This window comes from Chiloscyllium punctatum, chromosome 1 (assembly GCF_047496795.1).
Source record: "Chiloscyllium punctatum isolate Juve2018m chromosome 1, sChiPun1.3, whole genome shotgun sequence".
NCBI classification, from domain to species: domain Eukaryota; kingdom Metazoa; phylum Chordata; class Chondrichthyes; order Orectolobiformes; family Hemiscylliidae; genus Chiloscyllium; species Chiloscyllium punctatum.
In genome coordinates, this window is record NC_092739.1 from 154310924 (window position 1) to 154331942 (window position 21019).

Here is a 21019-nt window from a genome sequence, read left to right on the forward strand (position 1 = left end):
CAGTGAAGAAGGCATATGGCGTACTGGCTTTTATTGGTAGAGGAATTGAGTTCCGGAGTCCTGAGGTCATGCTGCAGTTGTATAAGACTCTGGTGCGGCCACATCTGGAATATTGTGTGCAGTTTTGGTCGCCATACTATAGGAAGGATGTGGAGGCACTGGAACGGGTGCAGAGGAAGTTTACCAGGATGTTGCCTGGTATGGTAGGAAGATCGTATGAGGAAAGGCTGAGGCACTTGGGGTTGTTTTCTTTGGAGAAAAGAAGGTTTAGGGGTGACTTGATAGAGGTGTACAAGATGATTAGGGGGTTAGATAGGGTTGACAGTGAGAACCTTTTTCCACATATGGAGTCAGCTATTACAAGGGGGCATAGCTTTAAATTAAGGGGGGGTAGATATAGGACTGATGTTAGGGGTAGGTTCTTCACTCAGCGAGTCGTAAGTTCATGGAATGCCCTGCCAGTAGCAGTAGTGGACTCTCCCTCTTTATGGGTATTTAAGCGGGCATTGGATAGGTATATGGAGGATAGTGGGTTAGTGTAGGTTAGGTGGGCTTTGATCGGCGCAACATCGAGGGCCGAAGGGCCTGTACTGCGCTGTATTCTTCTATGTTCTATGTTCTATGTCAAATGTGGACTTGCCTGATAACAATCCTTTCAATTAACAATCCTTGGCTCTTGCCTAATACTGACATAATTTGTCCTCCCCCAATTTAGTACCTTCCCACAAGGTCCTGACTTACCCTTTTTCATAGCTACCTTAAGGCGTTGTAATCACTGTTTCCAAAATGCGCTCCTACTGAAAGGTCAGTGATCTGGCCAGGCTCATTAGCCAATACAAAGTCCAGTATGACCTCTCTTGTGGACTGTCCACGTACTGTGTTTCAAGAAATCCTCTTGGATGCATTTAACGAGTTCTGTTCTGTCAAAGCATCTTGCTGTCAGGGAGTCCTAGTCAATATTGGGTAAGTTAAAGTCCCCTACTGTGATTACTGTTTGTATTGAACCTTTCCATAATCTGTCTCAATCTCTCGGTCGCTATAGTATTTTCCTATCAGAGTGATCTTACACATTTTTTATTTTTGAGCTCTAACCATATTGCCTCAGTGGATGAGCCCTCCAACATGTCCCCTCTGAGTGCAGATGTAACCTTCTTTCTGACTAGTAATGCAACTCCTCTACCTCTTTTACCTTTATCTCTATCTTTTCTAAAACAACTCATCTAAGCATTGATAATACCTTAGGTTTAGAAATGTAACCAATGGAGTTCATTGAGACCGAAAATAGACATGACTTTTTATTTCCCCTAAGTTACCACATGCACTTTCAGGAACAGAAGGGTGCTTTCTATTCAATGCTAAGGCTGTTGAAAGATTTACAATTACAATTTGGAGAACTTGTGTTTTTGGATTACATCAGATCAATGCACCAAAGATTCTAAGCATATTTTCTTCACTTTTGAATGCACAAGTAGACTTTTCCATTTAGATAACGTTGAGATAACGCTGGTCAATGTAGTGATCCATATAGTTTTTGAGACTGATGTATGACTCTAATTAAACACATCTACATTACAATTCAGTGCATAATAATGACACTTAATCAAAATATTTAATGCTTATTTATCAAGATGCTTCCATTCCCTCGACCAATGATCATGAACTCTCCAATGAATGAGCTTCCACAAGCAGCATCCAAATAGTAACGAAAGAGGGAGGAAATCGAAACTTTTTTTGTGTGGCTTAGAATGGCAATCAAACCTCAGAAGAGGTGTATTCAAGGTTGTGGCGCTCAGCCTTTCCAAACTACAAAAAAGCCACGCAAATTAAAGCAGGCTTAGGAAAGCATTGCAAATCAGAAATTACTGCAAAAGTTTTTGTCATTTTTAACACCAATAGGAGTCGTCATTCCTTCCCTCGGTATCCCATTCCATAATGCATCTCATTCATGGTTTTTTGATTGCTTGATTTTCTTAAGTATTTCCTTTGTGTTCCTCAGTATATTTGATGTTACAAAATTGTTAATGTATATACTTTTAAATTGATTCAGCATCTTGAATTTAAAAAAGCTCTCATTTTGTCCACAGATCAAATTTGTCTTTCCTTATTCAAGCTGTGAATAGCCGAGGGAGGTTAGTATTACCATTTTGTTCTGAATGTTGTATTTCAAACTGACCGATTTATATGTGCGAAACTAAAGTTTCCTTTATAAAACTTTGGGTGGACCTGCTGCCTTGATTTATTTGATTTTTTTTTAAGCTAAGTTCTGTAGTGGGAGAGTCTTAGTTTGATTGTTGGCCATTCTAAGTTGAAGATTTCCTCTGTTGATCTAAGAATGCAGTGTAACTTCAGTTTGAGCATGTGTTCATTTCTAAGCTCTGGTGTGGTAGTTTTACTTTCTGGGTTAGTTATTGTGCCAGTCAACACCCTTGAAGAAAACATTGCGACAGAAGTCTAGAGGCAGGACTCCTTTATTGGGGTTCCTATGTGGGAGAGCAAGAGATGATGAAAAATGGAATTTTCAGTAAAACCATGTTTTGCTTTTCTTTCTTTCTGGATAACATGTCATGATGGAGAATTGCAAATGTGCATCCATGTGCTTCCATTACAGTTTTTTGGGTGATGTGCTTTGCTGCCAAGTTTCTCTCTATACTCGTGTAAAAGAGACAGGTTTCGTATCATATGATCAGGAGGAAGCTCTTCATCCCATTTGAACTTGCTCCTCTATTTAACATGATCGTAGCTGATCAAACATTTTAATGCTTTTTATCCACACAATCTCCATAACAATTTTCACGATTGATAATCAAAGGATTATCAACCTCCATCTGCGATATACTCAGAGTTCCAGAATCTTTGGAGTACATAATTCTAAAGATTCACCACTCTGTGAAGAGGTGGAGGTGCTCTCCTCTTCTCTCCTCAGTGTCATTCTCCCATGTAATTAAACTATGCCCCCAGTTCTACACTTTCCAACCAGGGGAAACATCTTGCCTACATCCACCTTTAAGTTATTTGTAGGTCTCCGTGAGATCACCTCTCACTCTTCAGAGTGTCAGCTTGCCCAATCTCACTTTATGGAGCAATCCCACCATTCCATGAATAAGTCTGCTGAACATTTGTTGCTCTACCTGTGACAGTAATATCTTGCCTGAGATGAGGAAAGCAAAACTGCGCACGCTATTCCAGATGCAGTCTAACCAAGGTCCTGTGTAATTCATAGAATCATAGAGATGTAAGCATGGAAACAGACCCTTTGGTCCAACCTATCCATGCCGACCAAATATCCCAACCCAATCTAGTCCCACTTGTCAGCACCAGGCCCATATTCCTCCAAATGAGGTTTGATTGCCATGACATATACCCATCCAAATGCCTCTTAAATGTTGAAATTGTACCAGCCTCCACCACTTTCTCTGGTAGCTCATTCCATACACATACCACCCTCTGCGTGAAAACGTTGCCCCTTAGGTCTCTTTTAAATCTTTCCCTTCTTACCCTAAACCTATGCCCTCTAGTTCTGGACTCCCTGACCCCCGGGAAAAGACTTTGCCTATTTACCCTATCCATGCCCCTCATGATTTTGTAAACCTCTATAAGGTCACCCCTCAGCCTCCGATGCTCCAGGGAAAACAGCCCCAGCCTATTCAGCCTCTCCTTATAAGTTCAAATCCTCCACCCCGGCAACATCCTTGTAAATCTTTTCTGAACCCTTTCAAGTTTCACAACATCTTTCCAATAGGAAGGAGACCAGAATTGCATGCAATATTCCAACAGTGGCCTCACCAATGTCCTGTACAGCTGCAACATGACCTCCCAACTCCTGTACTCAATACTCTGACCGATAAAGGAAAGCATACCAAATGCTGTCTTCACTACCCTGAAATTGAAGCAAGATTTCACTCCTCTTGTATTCTAACTCTCTTGGAATAAAAGCGAACGTTCTATTAGCCTTTCTAATAACTTGCTACACCTATTTGTTAGAGTTCAGTAACTTATTAAGTTCAGTAATGTTAAGTTCCTTTGCACTCTTCACCTTCCAACTTCTCACCATTTTAAGAAATATTCTGCACAAGTATTCCTCTTGCAGAAGTGGATAACTTCAAATTTTCTCTTATGTTCCACCTGCAATGTTCTTGCCCACTCCCTAAGTCTGTCTAAATCTTCCTGACAATGTTTGAAATCTTCCTCACAATGCACATTTTGAATAAGTTCTGCATCATCTGCAGATCTGAAAATATTTCATTTTGTTTCCACATCCAGATCATTGATATATGTTGTGAGCTCTGGCCCAAGTACAGATCCTCACAGTACTCCACTCGTCACAGTCTGTGAATACAGAATGACCAGTTTATTCCTGCTGTTTTGTTTAGTTGGCTTATCCTTAAACCATGCCAATACATTGTGCCTCAGTCCTCTTTCACATTTGCTACCAAACTCCTGTTGGGGCAGCCTTATCAAAAACCTTGTTTTATGGATTAGGGTACACTAAAAATTAATTGAAGAACCTTTTTGAAAATTGTGGAATTGAATCGCACTTGGGACCCTGGTGCTGTGAGGCAGCAGTGCTAACCACTAAGCCACTGTGCTGCCCTGTGGTTGAAGTGTTGTCAGAAACTGAAGGTTTCTATGAACTTTAGTGAATAAATCAGGCTTTTCAGTCTGTAACCACTAATCTAAATGATAACTGTAGTTTTCATAGCTTAAGAAATGTTTACTCTGTCTTTCTTTATAGGATCATCTCATTGGATAACCACATAAGCAAGTTCCTCATTAAAACGGTAAGTTTCAAATGTGTACAGTTTCTCTTCACTTACTTACTGTCTGTTTAAAACTTGTAACTGGATGTTACTGTTTCACTGTAGAGGGACAATAATAAAACTGTAAAAGTCATGAAAACTTGACTATTTCTGTCCTGACAATATTCATGTTCATTTAAGTTTGTTTAATATAAAATTTTACAAATGGTCTTGCTGGGTGCAGAAAAGTTTCAGTCCTCATTGTGATGGCTCTTTTTTTTCCCACAAGATCACCAGCTATTTTTTTGCCAGGACCAGATCTTGGGAGTCCACAGTCTGATATTGCCATTGGTGACCAGAAAGCTATCCAGAAGGTTTAAAGCCAGAACACACATTCCAGTAGTGGCACCACCAGCAGTGTACCCACCAGAGGGTGGTGGCTCAGGCATCCTCATTTGCTGCTTCACCTCCCGGATGGTATTCCACCTTGCAATTGTTTGCACTTAATATGAGAGCCCACTACTGAATTTAACCTGAAGCTCTGGGTGGCATCATTTGTCCTCTAGGAGCCCTAGCAGGGGTTTGTGGTTTGTTACCATTACAAATTTACATCTATAAAAGGTATTGGTGGAACTTTCTCTTTCACACTGAAGATGACCGTCAAACCTACCTTCGCAATCTGTGCAGATTTGCACTCTGCATCAGCTAAAGCCCAGGAAGCATAAGCTATTCTGCATTCCTCTCCTTTGGGCCGTCTGTGAGCCAGCACAAACCAATACTTTATGGGGAGGCATTGCATGTAAGCACCAGATGTCGCTTTGGATCATTGTGTGTCAGTACCTTAGACGATGAAAGCTGCTGCTTCATTTCCTGAAATGGCTACACCTTGGCTACAAGACTATTTCTAAGGCTTGCTGTTTTTCAATAGCAGATGTAAGGGCGCCAGTGTGGAATCCAGATTATATAGGAACTTCTCAGATAAAAGGACCAATCCAAGGAAAGACTTGAGCTCCAGTACAGATGTGAAAGATGGGACACCTTTGATCGCCCTCATTTTATCTTCCAAGTGTAATCTGGTCTTGTCGCCTCTGCAGCCAAATACTTCAAGTACTTGGGGTGCCTGGAACACACATTTTTCTCTTCTAAGGCATATGCCCGCCTCGGAGAAACACCTAAGGACTTTGTGAACTTAGACAAAGTGCTCTCTGTTGGTCTTCCCTATTACTGGCATGTCATGTGGATAAATGGCAACCTGGGGTAGACCTTTGGAGGTGCTTTTGCATGGTTACATCATTAATTCCACACACCAAGTGGTGTCCCAGCATCTCATTAAGGGTTAAACCAAAGTTGTCTGCCTCTGCCAGTCATCTTAACCTCAGAGTTGTAGAGACCTATACAATGGAGACAGACCCCCCCCCCCCTTTCCCAAACTAGTCCATGCTGACCAAACCGTCCATCCACTCTAATTCCATTTCCCTGCATTTGGCACATATCCTTCCAATCCTTTCCTATCCATATATTTTTCTCTTTTTTTTAGCACAGCAGCACAGAGTCAGTGCCCTAAACTGAGGAGACTCTAAATCTCCTGGTTATGTATTTTTCCTTTTCTCTTTTTGTGCATGCAGGTATGAGATCCAGTGAAAGACAACAGCTGTACAAACCTTTATTCAATTTCCACCATTAGGAAGAAAGGAAACACCAGGGTGGGGCAGTGACAAGCTGTGCCCTTCTCTGAGGGTATTGCTGCATTATCAAACAGTGAAGGGGAGGGCAGGGATTAAATCAAAGTAGAATTGGAGGGGAAAATTTCGATCTATATATTTGTCTAAATGTCTTTTTAAACGTTATTGTTCCCACCTCAACCATTTCCACTGGTGTACCATCCTCTTTTTTTTTAAAGAAGAAATTGCCCGTCGATTCTGTTTTATTCTTTCCCTCTAACCTTAAACTGATGCCCTCTTCCGCGATTCCTCAACCCCTGGGAAAAAGACTGAGTGTATTAACTCTATCCATGCCTCTCATGATCTTCTATACCTCTATAAAGTTCCCCCCTCAGTCTCCTACACTCTAAAGAAAAAAGTCCTAGCTTGTCCATCTTCTCCTGATAACTCAGACTATTGAGTCCTGGTCGTATCCTTGTAAATTTCTTATGTACTCTTCCAGTTTAATAATATCCTCCCTACAGAAAGTTGACCAAAACTGAACACAAGTCTCTCAAATGCAGCCTCACCAATGTCCTGTACAATTGCAACATAGCTTCCCAATGTCTGTACTCAGTGCCCTGACTGATGTCGCTAGCATATGGCGCTGAGAGTAATTCAGAGATTACCACCTTCAACTAACAGTCTGCTTCTGAGTATGCAGAGGTCCTTGTACAGTATTTTTTATTAATCTATGGAATGGTCTGTGGAAATGGACCATTCAGCCCAAGTCCACACTGACCCCCAAAGAGCATCCCACCCAGACCCATTTCCCCCTACCCTAAATCTGTAACCTTGCATCTCTCATAGCTAATGTTCCTGACCTTTTATATTCCTGTATACTGTTGTCACTTTAGCAAGGCCAATCCACCTAGCTTGCACATCTTTGGACTGTGAGAGAAAACATGAGCACAGAGTAGAAATGGCACAGACACTGAGAGAATGTGCAAACTGCACATAGGCAGTCACCCTTGTGTGAAACGAACACAGGTCCCTGACGCTGAGAGGTAGCAGTACTAACCACTGAACCCATGGTTTTTCAAAGTTCTGGTGTTGGATTTGTACAGAGATTCATCATTCAAGTCCATGATATCATGGTATTGATGATTTTTTACATTCCCTTCATCCAAAATATTGCAAGTCTGCAGCTTGCCTTCTTATCAGAAGTAGCTTCCTTGTTCCTTGTTACATTTGTCATTGACTAGTTGTTTGAAAACATAACTTTCCTGTGTTGTAATTAATTCCTTAAATTCAGCGGGGCAATCACTTATTATTGTGGCAGAGGCAGCCAATTATCCAACTGGTACTCTATCAACGAACACATCGACTTTGACCCCATTTACCACCCTCTTGGGGGGAAAAGAAATGGGAGTGAGAAAACAGGAAATGGCACCAACTCAAGCAAACCTAAACCCATAAATAGAAAGCAGGTCACGAACACCACTGCTTCACCGGAGACTCACTGATGTTACCTAGTATGGTGACAAAACGTTTGAAAACTAACCTTCTAGCTCAGCAAACAAACTTACATCCTTATCAAACAGGTATAAAAACAGTGTTGCTCGTGTAGCTTCGACTCCCTCTTTTTAAAATGTTTTAACCTATTTTACGAGTCAACTTGGATGTTATGACACACCCCTGAAGTAGGTGGGACTTGAACCTGGCCTTTTCAGTCCAACGATAGGGACACTACTGTTGTGCAACAAGGGTCCCCACAGAAACACGTCTGGACAAGGGCGGGCCTGAACTTTTGCTAGTATGCCAACTCTGTGGAACATCCTTCCCACAAAAATGTATGGATTTTTCTGCTGTACCAACTCTAGCTCTGGTTTCAATTCCTTTTTTTTCCAGCCGTGGTTAATTCCTTTTAATCCCTAATGTAACAGCTTGTCTACTTCACTAAAGTAGAGTTATTACTACTACTTTGTGTGTAATAGTTCATCTTTGTTGATTATTTCAGTCCATTAATAATTAGTAAAGTTCTGAAGTTTACACTATCATAATGATATGGGAAGAAAGCAAGAACTGGGTATGTAGCAAGATGTTCAGCCATGATCCTATTGAATGATGGAACCGGTTTAGAGCGCTGAATGGCCTAATCATTTTCCTATTTACTATGTTTATATTCTTCTAAACATTCCAGTATGGATCATGGAGTAATAATGGATTTTGAAGGTGTACTGATTTAATGTTTTTTGCATCTGTTATTTTGTGACCCTATTTTGAGTTTGGTGTCCTGACTTGATTTTCATTTCTAATTGTATTTCAGGCAACCATGAGTGTGTATGACATTCCAGATGTAACAGGAGGAAAAGGGACCATAGGGTCCGTAGTGTTTTCTGAATCGTTCTTGGAATCAAAGTTGTTTCTCAAAGAAAATGGTAAGTGGAATAATTAGTCATGAATTAATTTTACAGACTGTTTGATTAAAGCAGTATTGTTTTTCATCTTTACACATGTTTTGGGTAATAGTGGGGAAGAGTTGGAGAGATTAACGTGCTTCCTTGGTCACTCAAGTCAAGGACTTGAACCAGAGTTTCTTGATCCTCAGTGACATAGATGATGTTAACGAAGAGACAATGTGAAGGATAACTGGAAACAGCAAGTTATAAAGATTTGTAGACTAATGAACTAAATGGACAAACTTTTATTCAGTGAAAAGTATTCCACTTTGGATCCAAGAAATAACAATTGGAATATTTTTCCAATGGTGAACATCCAGCTATTGTTGTTAGGGAAAGTAATTTTGGTGTCAGTTACTAAAAATTATTTCCCAGTAGAAATAATAACTCTACACCAGGTTTTTTATTTATGATTTTATATTGAGTAGACTTTTAAATACAAGAGTGTAGAAATTATGTTTCAACTGTACCGAATCATGCTTAAATAATATCTGTAGTGCTGTTACACTTCAATTTGGATACCACTCCCTAGAAAATAGATATTGGTTGCTGAGGCCAAATTGCACAAAGTTTATATTTCATTCCACTTAGAATGCAAAGGGACAATCAAATTCAGAATTTGCTGGACTACAATAAGCTTTACTGGGAAATATAGAACAAAGTGGCTAATAAAAATTAGAGGCAGTTCAGGGCTGAAATCAGGCACAAGTGAAAATCTGAACTCATCTCCTCAAAATTTACATGGTTGTCAACTGAAATTTTCAGGAGATAGATCAACAGATTTTTATTATGTCTAGTATTAAAAAGTAGTGTCAAAAATGACCAAATGGAGGGATAAATTAGGCATGTTCTTTTTCAGAGCCAAAAGAGGCATGAGAATCAAGGTTGGCCATGAGCATGATAGACTCCTTAATTACCTTATCCAGATAAAATTGAAATTAGAAAACAGGAAACGGCAGATTATTAAATAGCTGGTTGTATCAATCTTCATAGTGCGTCAAACAAGGATGAGATGCAACAAAAAATTGAAAATATATCTAGGAGAGGAGCTAATTAGATTCAAAACAAGTTTGTTTTTAAAGGTTGCAGAATTAATAAAGTTGAACATTGTTTAATTTCAAGTCAAATTGTTCTCTTAGAATGAGAAATTGCAGTCAATCTACTATTTGGAGGTAAGGGCCATAAACATGAAGTGAAGGTCGATATTTGACGAAGGTGTTGGGAAGTTACTACGTTCTTTTTTTCTGGATGGTGACTGAACATTTGGACAAATATGAATTGATGAGGGAGAGTTAGCATTACTTTGTAAATTATAAGTAACGTTGAATGAATTTTGTTTAATTTTTGTTTGAGCATTATATATTAATGATTTGGATGAGGGAACCGGGGGCATTCTGGCGAAGTTTGCCGATGATACGAAGTTAGGTGGACAGGCAGGTAGTATTGAGGAAGTGGGGAGGCTACAGAAGGATCTAGACAGGTTGGGAGAGTGGTCCAGGAAATGGCTGATGGAATTTAACGTGAGCAAGTGCGAGGTCTTGCACTTTGGCAAAAAGAATAAAAGCATGGACTACTTTCTAAATGGTGAGAAAATTAATAAAGCCAAAGCACAAAGGGATCTGGGAGTGCTAGTCGAGGATTCTCTAAAGGTCAACATGCAGGTTGAGTCTGTGATTAAGAAAGCGAATGCAATGTTGTCTCTTATCTCAAGAGGGTTGGAATATAAAAGCAGAGATGTACTACTAAGACTTTATAAAGCTCTGGTTAGGCCCCATTTGGAGTACTGTGTCCAGTTTTGGTCCCCACACCTCAGGAAGGACATACTGGCACTGGAACGTGTCCAGCGGAGATTCACACGGATGATCCCTGGAATGACAGGTCTAGCATATGAGGAACGGCTGAGGATACTGGGATTGTATTCGTTGGAGTTTAGAAGATTAAGGGGAGACTTAATAGAGACGTACAAAATAATACATGGCTTGGAAAAGGTGGATGCTAGGAAATTGTTTCCGTTAGACGAGGAGACTAGGACCCGTGGACACAGCCTTAGAATTAGAGGGGGTCATTTCAGAACAGAAATGCGGAGACATTTCTTCAACCAGAGAGTGGTGGGCCTGTGGAATTCATTGCCACGGAGTGCAGTGGAAGCCGGGACGCTAAATGTCTTCAAGGCCGAGATTGATAGATTCTTGTTGTCTAGAGGAATTAAGGGCTACGGGGAGAACGCTGGTAAGTGGAGCTGAAATGCACATCAGCCATGATTGAATGGCGCAGTGGACTCGATGGGCCGAATGGCCTTACTTCCACTCCTATGTCTTATGGTCTAACGTCTACCAGATGCAAATTTTAATTGTTAAATGTTTTTTGTATAGAAATCTTTAGTCTGTTTTCTACTAGAAAATGGATGAGTATATGGAATTGAAGGAAATCAGTCGGCTTAGAGAGTCAATTGGCTCAACAGTAGCAAAAAATGTGATAATGGGAATGTAATCAAATTAGCAGAATGTAACTTGGTAATCACTTATTTATAAGTGACTTAGATAAAGATATTGAGGGCTGTTTAACTAAGTTTTTGCTGACGCCTGCAAGCTAGAGGAGAACAGCAAATCACTAAGGGGCGTGAGTGAGTAAAACTGTAACAAATGGAAATCAATTTGGAGAAGTGGAAGATCATTCACTGTGAGGCTGAGGTAAGATGGATCTGAGCATTTTCTAAATGGTAAGAGGGTAGCAACTGTGGTAGATCATAAAGGTTCATGAGTCCCAAATGCAGCAATCACTAAAACGTCTGGATGGGTACAGAAATTAAAAATGACTTATTTTGACCTTTTTATCCTCAAGAATATTAGAATACAAATTAAAGTCATAACAGCAACAGAAGAAGGGGAGGAAATTTGTGCTGTCATCAAGCAACCAAGATGTTCTATGGTACAGGGAGACAAACACTTTCTCTTTAGGTAGAGAGAGAATCATTCAGAACTTCAGTGTGTGCAGATTTTGTTTGGAGAAAAAAGGCCTGTATCAATGGTAGTTAGTTTATCACTGTTTTTCCAGAATAGCAGGACAGGAGAAGGAATTCATGAGAAGCTCCAGGAAACCTGAGTGTAGGAGAGGAGTTTAAGGAGCTTGGGTTAAGAAATTAATGAGCTATGTCAGTAGTTAGTTTAGGGGTCTCATGAAGAGACTTTTAATTAAAGAAAATAACATTGAGGTTTTCCCAAAGACTTTCCAGAAAGAAACCAACTGAAGATGGAACTTTAAGTGGAAATAGGGTAACCTTTCACTGAGGTTTGAGTATCTGTAAAATTGTTGATGGGAATAACATTGAATTTTTAATTTTTTATAACTGTAGGAAGACCACTTCAAATATTTCTCTTGTGTGAAACCATTTTTTTTCAATTTCCATGTAATAATCTTTTGAAATTCATTTGCACGTACATGTGAATCTGTTCAGTAACTGATCACCATGGAACTAAATTGCTAAAACTAAAACTCAAGTCTGCCAAACCAGCTTGCAGTCTGGGATCTGACTTGCAGCATGAATGCATTTTGTTATAATCATGTTTGGATTAATGAAAATGGGAAAAAGCTTGAGTGGAGCACATTTGGTCCAAACAGCTTATCTTTATTTAGCTTTGTAAACCCATGTAGCCACTTGGTTGATTCATCACAGAGTCAGTCCCCATTACAATTCACTACAATCTTCCTTAAACTCACCTGCAAACATCTATTGGTCCAAATCAAGTTTTTTTTTAATGCATGCAAAGCTGAAAGTGGTGGATTTAATTAATTGGAAAATGCTTTTAGCAGTAACTAATTCGCGCTGTTTGATTGTTCTTGGTGCACATTCTCTTCTAGCATGCAGTGTAACTTTTCATGGCAGCAGTGACTCAATTTGATAATTTCTATTCAGGATCATAGGTTATTTTTGAGAATTAACAAGCCATTTCTCAACCTACAGATTTTTTAGTTAGTTCAGGCAGGATATTCTCTGAGAACCCTGAGTGCAGGATTTGCTGCCTTCTCTTTCCTCCTTTGCCAGTACACCTCATTCAGGAGTTTGTGTTCAAAGCATTTTTTAGCCTGATGTTGCCAATTTGAACGATTGATAACACGCACCTCCTAGTCATTATCTCGATGCGACAGTTTTTTTAAGATGAGCCTCTGTCGCTTTGTAATGACTTCTTTGATTTCTTTTGAAACACTGGTAATTGAAGAGTTGAGGAAGTAGGACCTGGCTGGGGAGATATTTTATGGCTATCTGAAGCAGTGTCCAGTCCATCGTTGTTGGTTTTCAGTCCAGTGAATGCTGGTTTGATTTGGGGTTTGAAGGGACTTTGTTATTAGAAGATATTGAGTAGATTGGGATTGTATGGGAAGTTTAGAGGAATTAAAACATACAAGATTCTTTGGGTGGTTGTTGAAAGGTTATTATTTCTTGTCGGAGTGTTGAGTACCAGATGGCATAATGACAGGGAAGGGGTCACCCATTTAACACAGATGACTAGTACTTTTTTTTAACCCCAAGTAGTAACCTGTACAATTGTTCTCTGCAGAATGCTGGGTTGTGAAGTATTCAAGGCTGAGAAAGACAAATTTTTACCCAGTAAGGGAATCAAATATTTTAGGAATAAGGCAGGAAAGTAGACTTCTGGATTATCAGATAAATTGCGATCCCATTGAAGGGTAGAGCAGAATTAATGGGAGGAAAGGCCTCCTCTACACTGTCTTATGGTCTTTTGTTTTGGACTATGTTTGTTTTTTTTTACAATTTTTAATCCATTGTTTGAAGCCAAGAAAATAATGGAAGAACACATTGCAGTTTTAATAAGAGTTATTGGTGCTCAGAGTTGCATCTGGAATCTTACCTTTCTCCAACGGTGGGGAGAATGTGTGTTTGTGGGGCACTCTTGCCCAGAGACAGTCTTTTGGAGCAAGATCAGTTGTTGGCTCAGGAGGGCTCAGCATAGTAACATCCACATGTTGGGTCCTTCTTAAGTGGGTACAGTTTTGTTTTTGGACTACATCCAGCCTGCAAAAAGAAAGCATCTAAAACTCACTTTGTCCTTCATGTATAAATAGTAACAAAAGTAACAACAACTTCTGGTAGCTGTTCTTACATACTTTTCCCTAAAAAGTGCTCTCTGAAAATTGCCTTTTGAAAGAAAATAAGTAGAAAAGCCACCTTCAGAGATACTGAAAGGGGCAAATTTTCCAACTTGTGAATGAAAGACAACCTCATCTTATCAGTAAAGAACTGAAAAAAAGTGGAAGGAGCTGAAAGAAATACAACTCCTCAACTTCCGTGGTTTGGATTGGTGCTGTTAAACTCTTTTCTCCCTGCTGTTTGACTTTTCTTGCACTTGACATCTTTGTTTTTCCCTCTACGTATCCATTGGCATGTGTCCATTTTAAAAAGGAGAGTTTTAGTTATAGTGTTATAAGTCGCAGTTTGGGTTTCTTTCTTGCCATTATAACGATTGGTTTTTATAAGTAGCTGGTAATGCCATAAACCTAGAGTCCATATTCTTTTATCTGGAATTAAACGACTAGGTAAAATTGAGCAATTTGGTCGTTGAATCAAGTTTGCACTTTGGTAATCACACTGGAAGTACTGGAGCTTGATTTCTAACACTTAATCATTGCATGCAATGATGCATTGAACATCTGGGTTGATGTAATGAATTCTTGTATGTTGAAATAAATCAAGAGTGGCTTGCACATCTGGTGCTGAGTGGGAAATTACATTGCAGTCATTTGCATGTTGTAGATGACCCATGTCTGCAGTGATCAGTTTAGTTTTGACATGGAAGCCAAATTACGGAGTTTTCCATCTGTATTCAACACTTTCTCCAAAAGAGTAAATGTGTCATTCATTCACCTAGCTTATGAAGATTATTCTTGGCTTTGAGCTACCTTTTCCAGTATAAGATTAGTTATTTTCGATGTGGGTTGGTGTGATGTGCAGCAAATGACCACGTGAAGGGTGCCATGAATAGATCTCTTTATATTTACATAGTTGAGGACATTATTTACTGTAAGACCAGTGTGAAATGAAATATCATTCAGACTCAATATTGAGATTCTATGATAAGTGCTGACCTTGATGTTATTGAATAACTATACTATGTATGATAACTATACTCTGTATGATATCTATTCAAAACATGTACTGTTATAGCATTTTGACATCCTTGACTTGTTCTGCGATAGGAAATATTTACATTTTTTGTTGTTAACAGATGTTGCATGCTTCTATCAAATCTCCTCTTAACATCTTATGCTCTAAGGATTTTTTTCCCCAACTTTTGTAAAATAAAAGCAAGTTGTGGATGCTGGAAATTTTGAAATAAAAACTTGAAGTGCTGAAACAGATCCCAGATTAAGTTTCTGCTCCCTGGTGCATTGCAGTGACCAAATCTGACTCCAGCAAAGGCTCAGCACCAAAGATCCTTGAACTGTAGACTCTTCATGCAGATGCGGATGCAGTAGATTATATTGGCATCCACCAGTTCCCATTCATCCCTATTCGTCTTCTGTCCCAGAAATACATTTTTATCCATATTGGCACTGTTCCTTTAATCTTCCTATTATATTGTGGGTATTTCTGTTAGTTCTGGACTCAACTATTACAATGCACTCTTGGCCTCCCATTTTCTAACCTTGATAAACTTGAGATAATTGAAAACTCTGTTTCCTGTGTCTTAACTCAGTAGGTCCTATTTTCTTGTCACCTCTATGTTTGCTGATCTACATTTGCATATACATCCAAAACCTCAACCTGAGCTATAAATCTTCTCAAAACTTGCTATGATCTACATGTGTTCCTGGTCAAGCAATGTCGTCATTTACAAATTCCCATCCTTGTTTTCAAATGCTTTTTGTTTAATGGCCGCATTCCTGCATCTTTGATCTCCTCCAACCCCAGTTATTGAGTTATCAATGCTGTACTTTTCTGACTACTTATGCATACCAATTTTAATTGCTCCGCCATGGTAGCTTGACTTTAGTTGCCTCGGCCCCAAACTCTGTAATATCCTTCTAACGTAGTGTCGCTACCTCTCCTCCGTGTACTTTTAAGTTATTCCTAAAACCTCCCCATTTGGCTAAGCTTTTGATTATCTATCCTAACATCTTCTGCGTGTCTTGGAGTCACATTTCTTTTGTCTTATGAAGCACCCTGGGACACAGATCTATATCATAACATTAAATGTACTGTAAGTCAGTGAGTATTTAAACAAAATAATGAGTTGTTCTCTTCTTGCACTGCAGATGGCACCATGTCCACAGATAGTAGCTATGTAATTCTCACAGCGACTGTTCCTCGATATGTGTCCTGGATGGTAAGTAACTTGGGGAAAAACAAATTGCAGGATATTAATGTTATTGTTTGCAACCGATTAAAAACTAATGAGTCTCATTTAGTTGGCTGAATGGCTTGCTCTTGTTCCAGTTTCTCCAACAAAGTGGCCATTATAGCCATCTTCTCATAAGTCTACCTTTTCAATCATTGCTCATTCTTCCGAAATTGCTCTTGACCAGTTGATGAATTACCACCTTGATCTGCTGAGATTCTTTGGGTGGACATGTATCCATAGTGCTGTATAGCAGGGGCTTCCAGGATTTTGATTTAAATAGCATTGAAAGAGCAGAGATGTTCTGTCAGGATAATCTTTCTTATTCGTGGGATTTGTATGTTGTTGGCTAGACCACCATTTATTGTCCATCCCTGGTTGCCTTTGAAAAGGTGGTGGTGAGCTGCTTTCTTGAACCACTGCAGTCTGTTCACTATCTATCTATACACTCACAATGCTGTTCAGAAAGCAGTTCGACTCTGACACAGTGGCAGTGAATATCAGTATATTTCCACCTCACGATGATGAGTAGCGTGGAGAGAAACTTACGGGTGGTGGTCCTCTACATATGTTGCCTTGTCTTATATTGACATAGTTGAGGGTTTGAGATGCTGCGGAAGGAAAATTGCTGCATTGCATTTTGTAGATAATGCAATTTATCTGCACAATTTGATTACATTACAGTGTGGAAACGGGCCCTTTGGCCCAACAAGTCCACACCGACCTGCCGAAGCGCAACCCACCCATACCCCTATATTTACCCCTTACCTAACACTACAGGCAATTTAGCATGGTCCATTCACAAAAGTGAGGCAAAAGTGAGGACTGCAGATGCTGGAAATGAGAGTTTAGATTAGTGTGGTGCTGGAGAAGCACAGCAAGTTAGGCAGCATCCAAGGTACAGGAAAATCAATATTTTGGACAAAAGCCCTTCATCAGGAATGGAGGTAGGGCGCCTCCAGAGTGGAGAGATAAATTGGGGGGGGGGGTTGCTAGGGAGAAGGTAGTAAAGAGTAGAATAGGTGAATGGGGTTGGGGATGGAGGTGATCGGTCATAGAGGAGGGTGGGGGAAGCGAGCAAAGAGTACAAAGGGTGGATGGAGGTGGGGATGAAGGTGATAGGTCAGAGGAGGGTGGAGCGGATAGGTGGGAAGGAAGATTGTTGAGTCCAGAGCTAACAGAAATACCCTCAATATGATAAGAAGATTAAAAGGGACAGTGCCAATATGGATAAAAATGTGTTTTTCTCCCTTTGTCAAACACTCTGTCCCTTGACATCCAGGGTTTCTCACCTTCCTCGATGAAACTGCATAAACATTAGATGACTTGTTGAATTTCACTCCCCATCTGCATTTCCAATATTGACAATATGATCATAGTTTTAAAATTTGGATCAACTGGACAAAATACTTGTTAACAAGCAGGTAGACCTACATAATTAATAATAGGTAACTCAATTGTGTTTTCTGAGGGCTTTAATGATGTTTCATTTGCTTTACACCAGCGTTGAATTGGTTGACAGAAATGTAGTCAATTAAGAATGTGTTTTCCAGTGTTTCAAACAATTAAATATTTGATGTATTTTCCCTCTTATTTCTTCACATTGATTCTTTAATGTGGAGGTGCTGGTGTTGGATTGGGGTGGACAAAGTTAAAAATCAGGGTCGAGAGTGTAGTGCTGGAAAAGCGCAACCGGTCAGGCAGTATTCAAGGATTGGGATTCCTGATGAAGGGCTTTTGCTGGAAATGTTGACTGCCCTGCTCCTTAAATGTTGCCTGACCAGTTGTGCTTTTCCAGCATCACACTCTTGACTCTAATCTCCAGCATCTGCAATCCTCACTTTCACAAAGTTAAAAATCACACAACACCACCAGGTTATAATCCAACAGGTTTACTTGGAAATACTAGCTTTCAGTTACCTGATGAAGGAGCAGCGCTTTGCAAGCTAGTAGATCCAAATAAACCTGTTGGATGATAACATGGTGTTATGATTTTTTTAACTTGATTCTTTAAACCATTGTCTGGAAAGTATTTTCCTTCGAACTTGCCTTTTTGATCTTTGTCATTCATCCATCTTTCTGTCTGTGTAGTTGTCCTACTCTGTGTTCTTAGCTGCCTTCCATGAATGAAAATGAACACAGAAATAATTTGTCATCTGTTATTTCTAAAATAGTTACTTTTTGAGGTCAGAAGAAAATTTTAAAATCTCATTTCATTGATGAGAAGTTTATAACAAAGTTAAGTCTGTTCAGTTGATTGATATCATTTTTATTTACTTGGGGGAGGGAAAACAGGTTTGATTTTAGTAATGCTTGGAGTCTCATTTACATTTTCATGTAATTTAGTTGCATTCAGTAAGACTTATAATGGCAAACCACACAGTCTATTGTCATGACTTTTTGTGTCTAATTCACTAAGACGTGATGGGAGCAGAGTTATGCTATTTACCCCATCATGTCTGCTGTGTTTCTCAACCCCATTCCCCTCCCGATAACCCTTCAGACCCTTACTAATCAAGAAACCAGCTATTTCTGTCTTAAATACACTCCATGCATTTGTCTGTCCAGCCTTCTGTGACAATGGGTCTCACAGATTCACCACTCTGGTTGAAGAAATTCCTCATCTCAGACCTAAAGGGTCAGCCCTTCACCTTGAAGCTGTGCTGTTAGGTTCTAGTGAGCCCGACAAGTGGAAACATCTTCTCCACAACCACTTATCTCTATCTTTCAGTGATTTCTAAGTTTCAATGAGATTTCCCCCTCATCCTTTTAAATGCCATTGAGTACACAGTCAGCATCCTCAACTGCACCTAATTATGACAATCATATTCCTTTCTGTTCTTCATTTTGCTGATTGTATTTTCTTTAATTATCACTGTGGGTAATTGAGAGTTGGCTAAAACTGTCTTGCGTTTCAAAAAAATACAGGAGTTCTCTAACTATAACTCAATACAATTTGAATACATAATCAAGAAGTGTTCAAAACACAGCAGGCTTGGTAGAACCAATGGAATGAGAAGCAGTTAACATTTGGAGTCAAATTCAAGTGTTCTGAATTAAAAGAAGGCAGAAGTATTAGGCTTTTATATTATTTGAATGTGGGAAGTGGAGGAAGACTAAATGGGAAGACCAGGTACATGTTAGGTGATAGTAATTGAGAAAAATTTCAATGGAAACACAAGTTATAGCAGAAACAAAGCATTTGTCCTAAGTGAGAATTAATAGGAGCAGCCTTGTACAAAACAACAAACTTGGAAGACCACATTCAGACAGTGTACCATTGTTGATTGTGATCATAGAGTCGTACAGCACAGCAACAGACCCTTTAGTCCAATTCTATCTCCGATGTTAGACTGGCTTCTTGAGAGTGAACAGAAAGTGACTGGTGTGGATGTGGTCCCTGGCTTTGCACCCAGATCATGTGCAAACCAACTGGCAGAGTATTCACAGGAATCTTTAACATCTCCTTACTATGATCTGAAGACCCCACCTGCTTCAAGAAGACTGCTATTATCCTGGTGGCAAAGAAAAATCATTGTGTGCCTCAGTGACCACTGCTGCCTGGTGGCACTGACCTCCATAATTATGAAGTGCTTTGAGAGGTTAGCTGTGGTTCACATCAATTCCTCCCTACCAGATTGCCTTGATCCTTTGAAATTCCATGGCCGATGCTATCTTCCTGGCTCTACACTCCTCCCTGGAACATCTGGATAACAAAGATATGTATGTCGTTCTCCTACTTATGACTACAGCTCTGCCCTCAATGCCATAATTCCAAAAAACTTATCTCTAAATTTCTAGGTCTCGGCTCCCCCCTCTGTAATTGGGTCTTCCACTTCCTGCCCCTTAGAACTGCAATCAGTAAGACTGGATGACAACACCACCTCCACCGTAGTTGTTAACACTGGCACTGACCAAAGCTGCTTACTCAGCCCCCTACTGTACTCCTAATATGGAGAAAGTGAAGCCTGCAGATGCTGGAGATCAGTTGAACAGTGTTGGAAAAGTACAGCTGGTCAGGCAGCATTGAGGAGCAGGAGAGTCGATGTTTCGGGCATAAACCCTTCATCTGGAATACGCTCAGGATTGTGAGACCAAATTCGTCAGTTAAATTTCCGACGATACCAACGTTGTTTGAGATCTGACCTACAATGATGAGACAGAACACAGAAAAAGATTGAGCGCTGAGCGGCAGGTGTAAAGACAACAATGGCTCCATCAACGTCAGCCTAATGAAGGAACTGAACATTGACTTCAGGAAGCAGAGTAAGGATCATGTACGGTCTGCGTCAATGGTACTGAGGTCGAGATGATGGAGAGGATCAAGTTCCTGGGAGTGATGATCACCTAACATACCTCTATTACGACATGGCAGTGAACCCTTCTATTAATTCAACCAAATACCCAGAAAAGCTCACCTCTGTTAAAGTATGAGTGACAGAAAACTCCCAAATTCCACTATTTAAAAAAAATCAACTTTGAGCTTTAAAAGTAAACATTAAACAACAACTATTCACAATTCTAAGTCTCCCTTTCTCTTAACTATTTATTATCTGCCTCCAGCTCTATAACAATATAATGTTCTCATAAAACAATATACTGTTCCACTTATTAATATTACAACAAATTAATTTCAAACCTATCACGGCTGTCGTCTTCGTTGACGGTCTTCTTCTGGCTGAAGATCTTCCTGGGTTGTTGTCTTTCTTTTTACTGCGAATATGTTTGATATGAATTGGTACCTTTTGATACTGTTTCCTAATTTCTTGGATCTGTGTTGACAGTTGCTCTGTCTGCTTTTTAAAATGTCTGTCTTTTTTACATCC

General features: G+C 39.7%; 1 protein-coding gene across 4 annotated transcripts in view; it reads left to right on the top strand.

Annotated features, from left to right (window-relative positions):
- Positions 1-21019, top strand: part of dnaaf9 (dynein axonemal assembly factor 9) — a 212406-nt gene that overhangs the window by 83122 nt on the left and 108265 nt on the right. For all 4 annotated transcript variants that reach the window (XM_072577236.1, XM_072577220.1, XM_072577228.1 and 1 more), the window contains 4 exons: positions 2085-2129; positions 4733-4778; positions 8706-8817; positions 16111-16181. In XM_072577236.1, coding sequence (XP_072433337.1) covers positions 2085-2129; positions 4733-4778; positions 8706-8817; positions 16111-16181 — 274 coding nt within the window. The remainder of the gene's footprint in view (positions 1-2084; positions 2130-4732; positions 4779-8705; positions 8818-16110; positions 16182-21019) is intronic.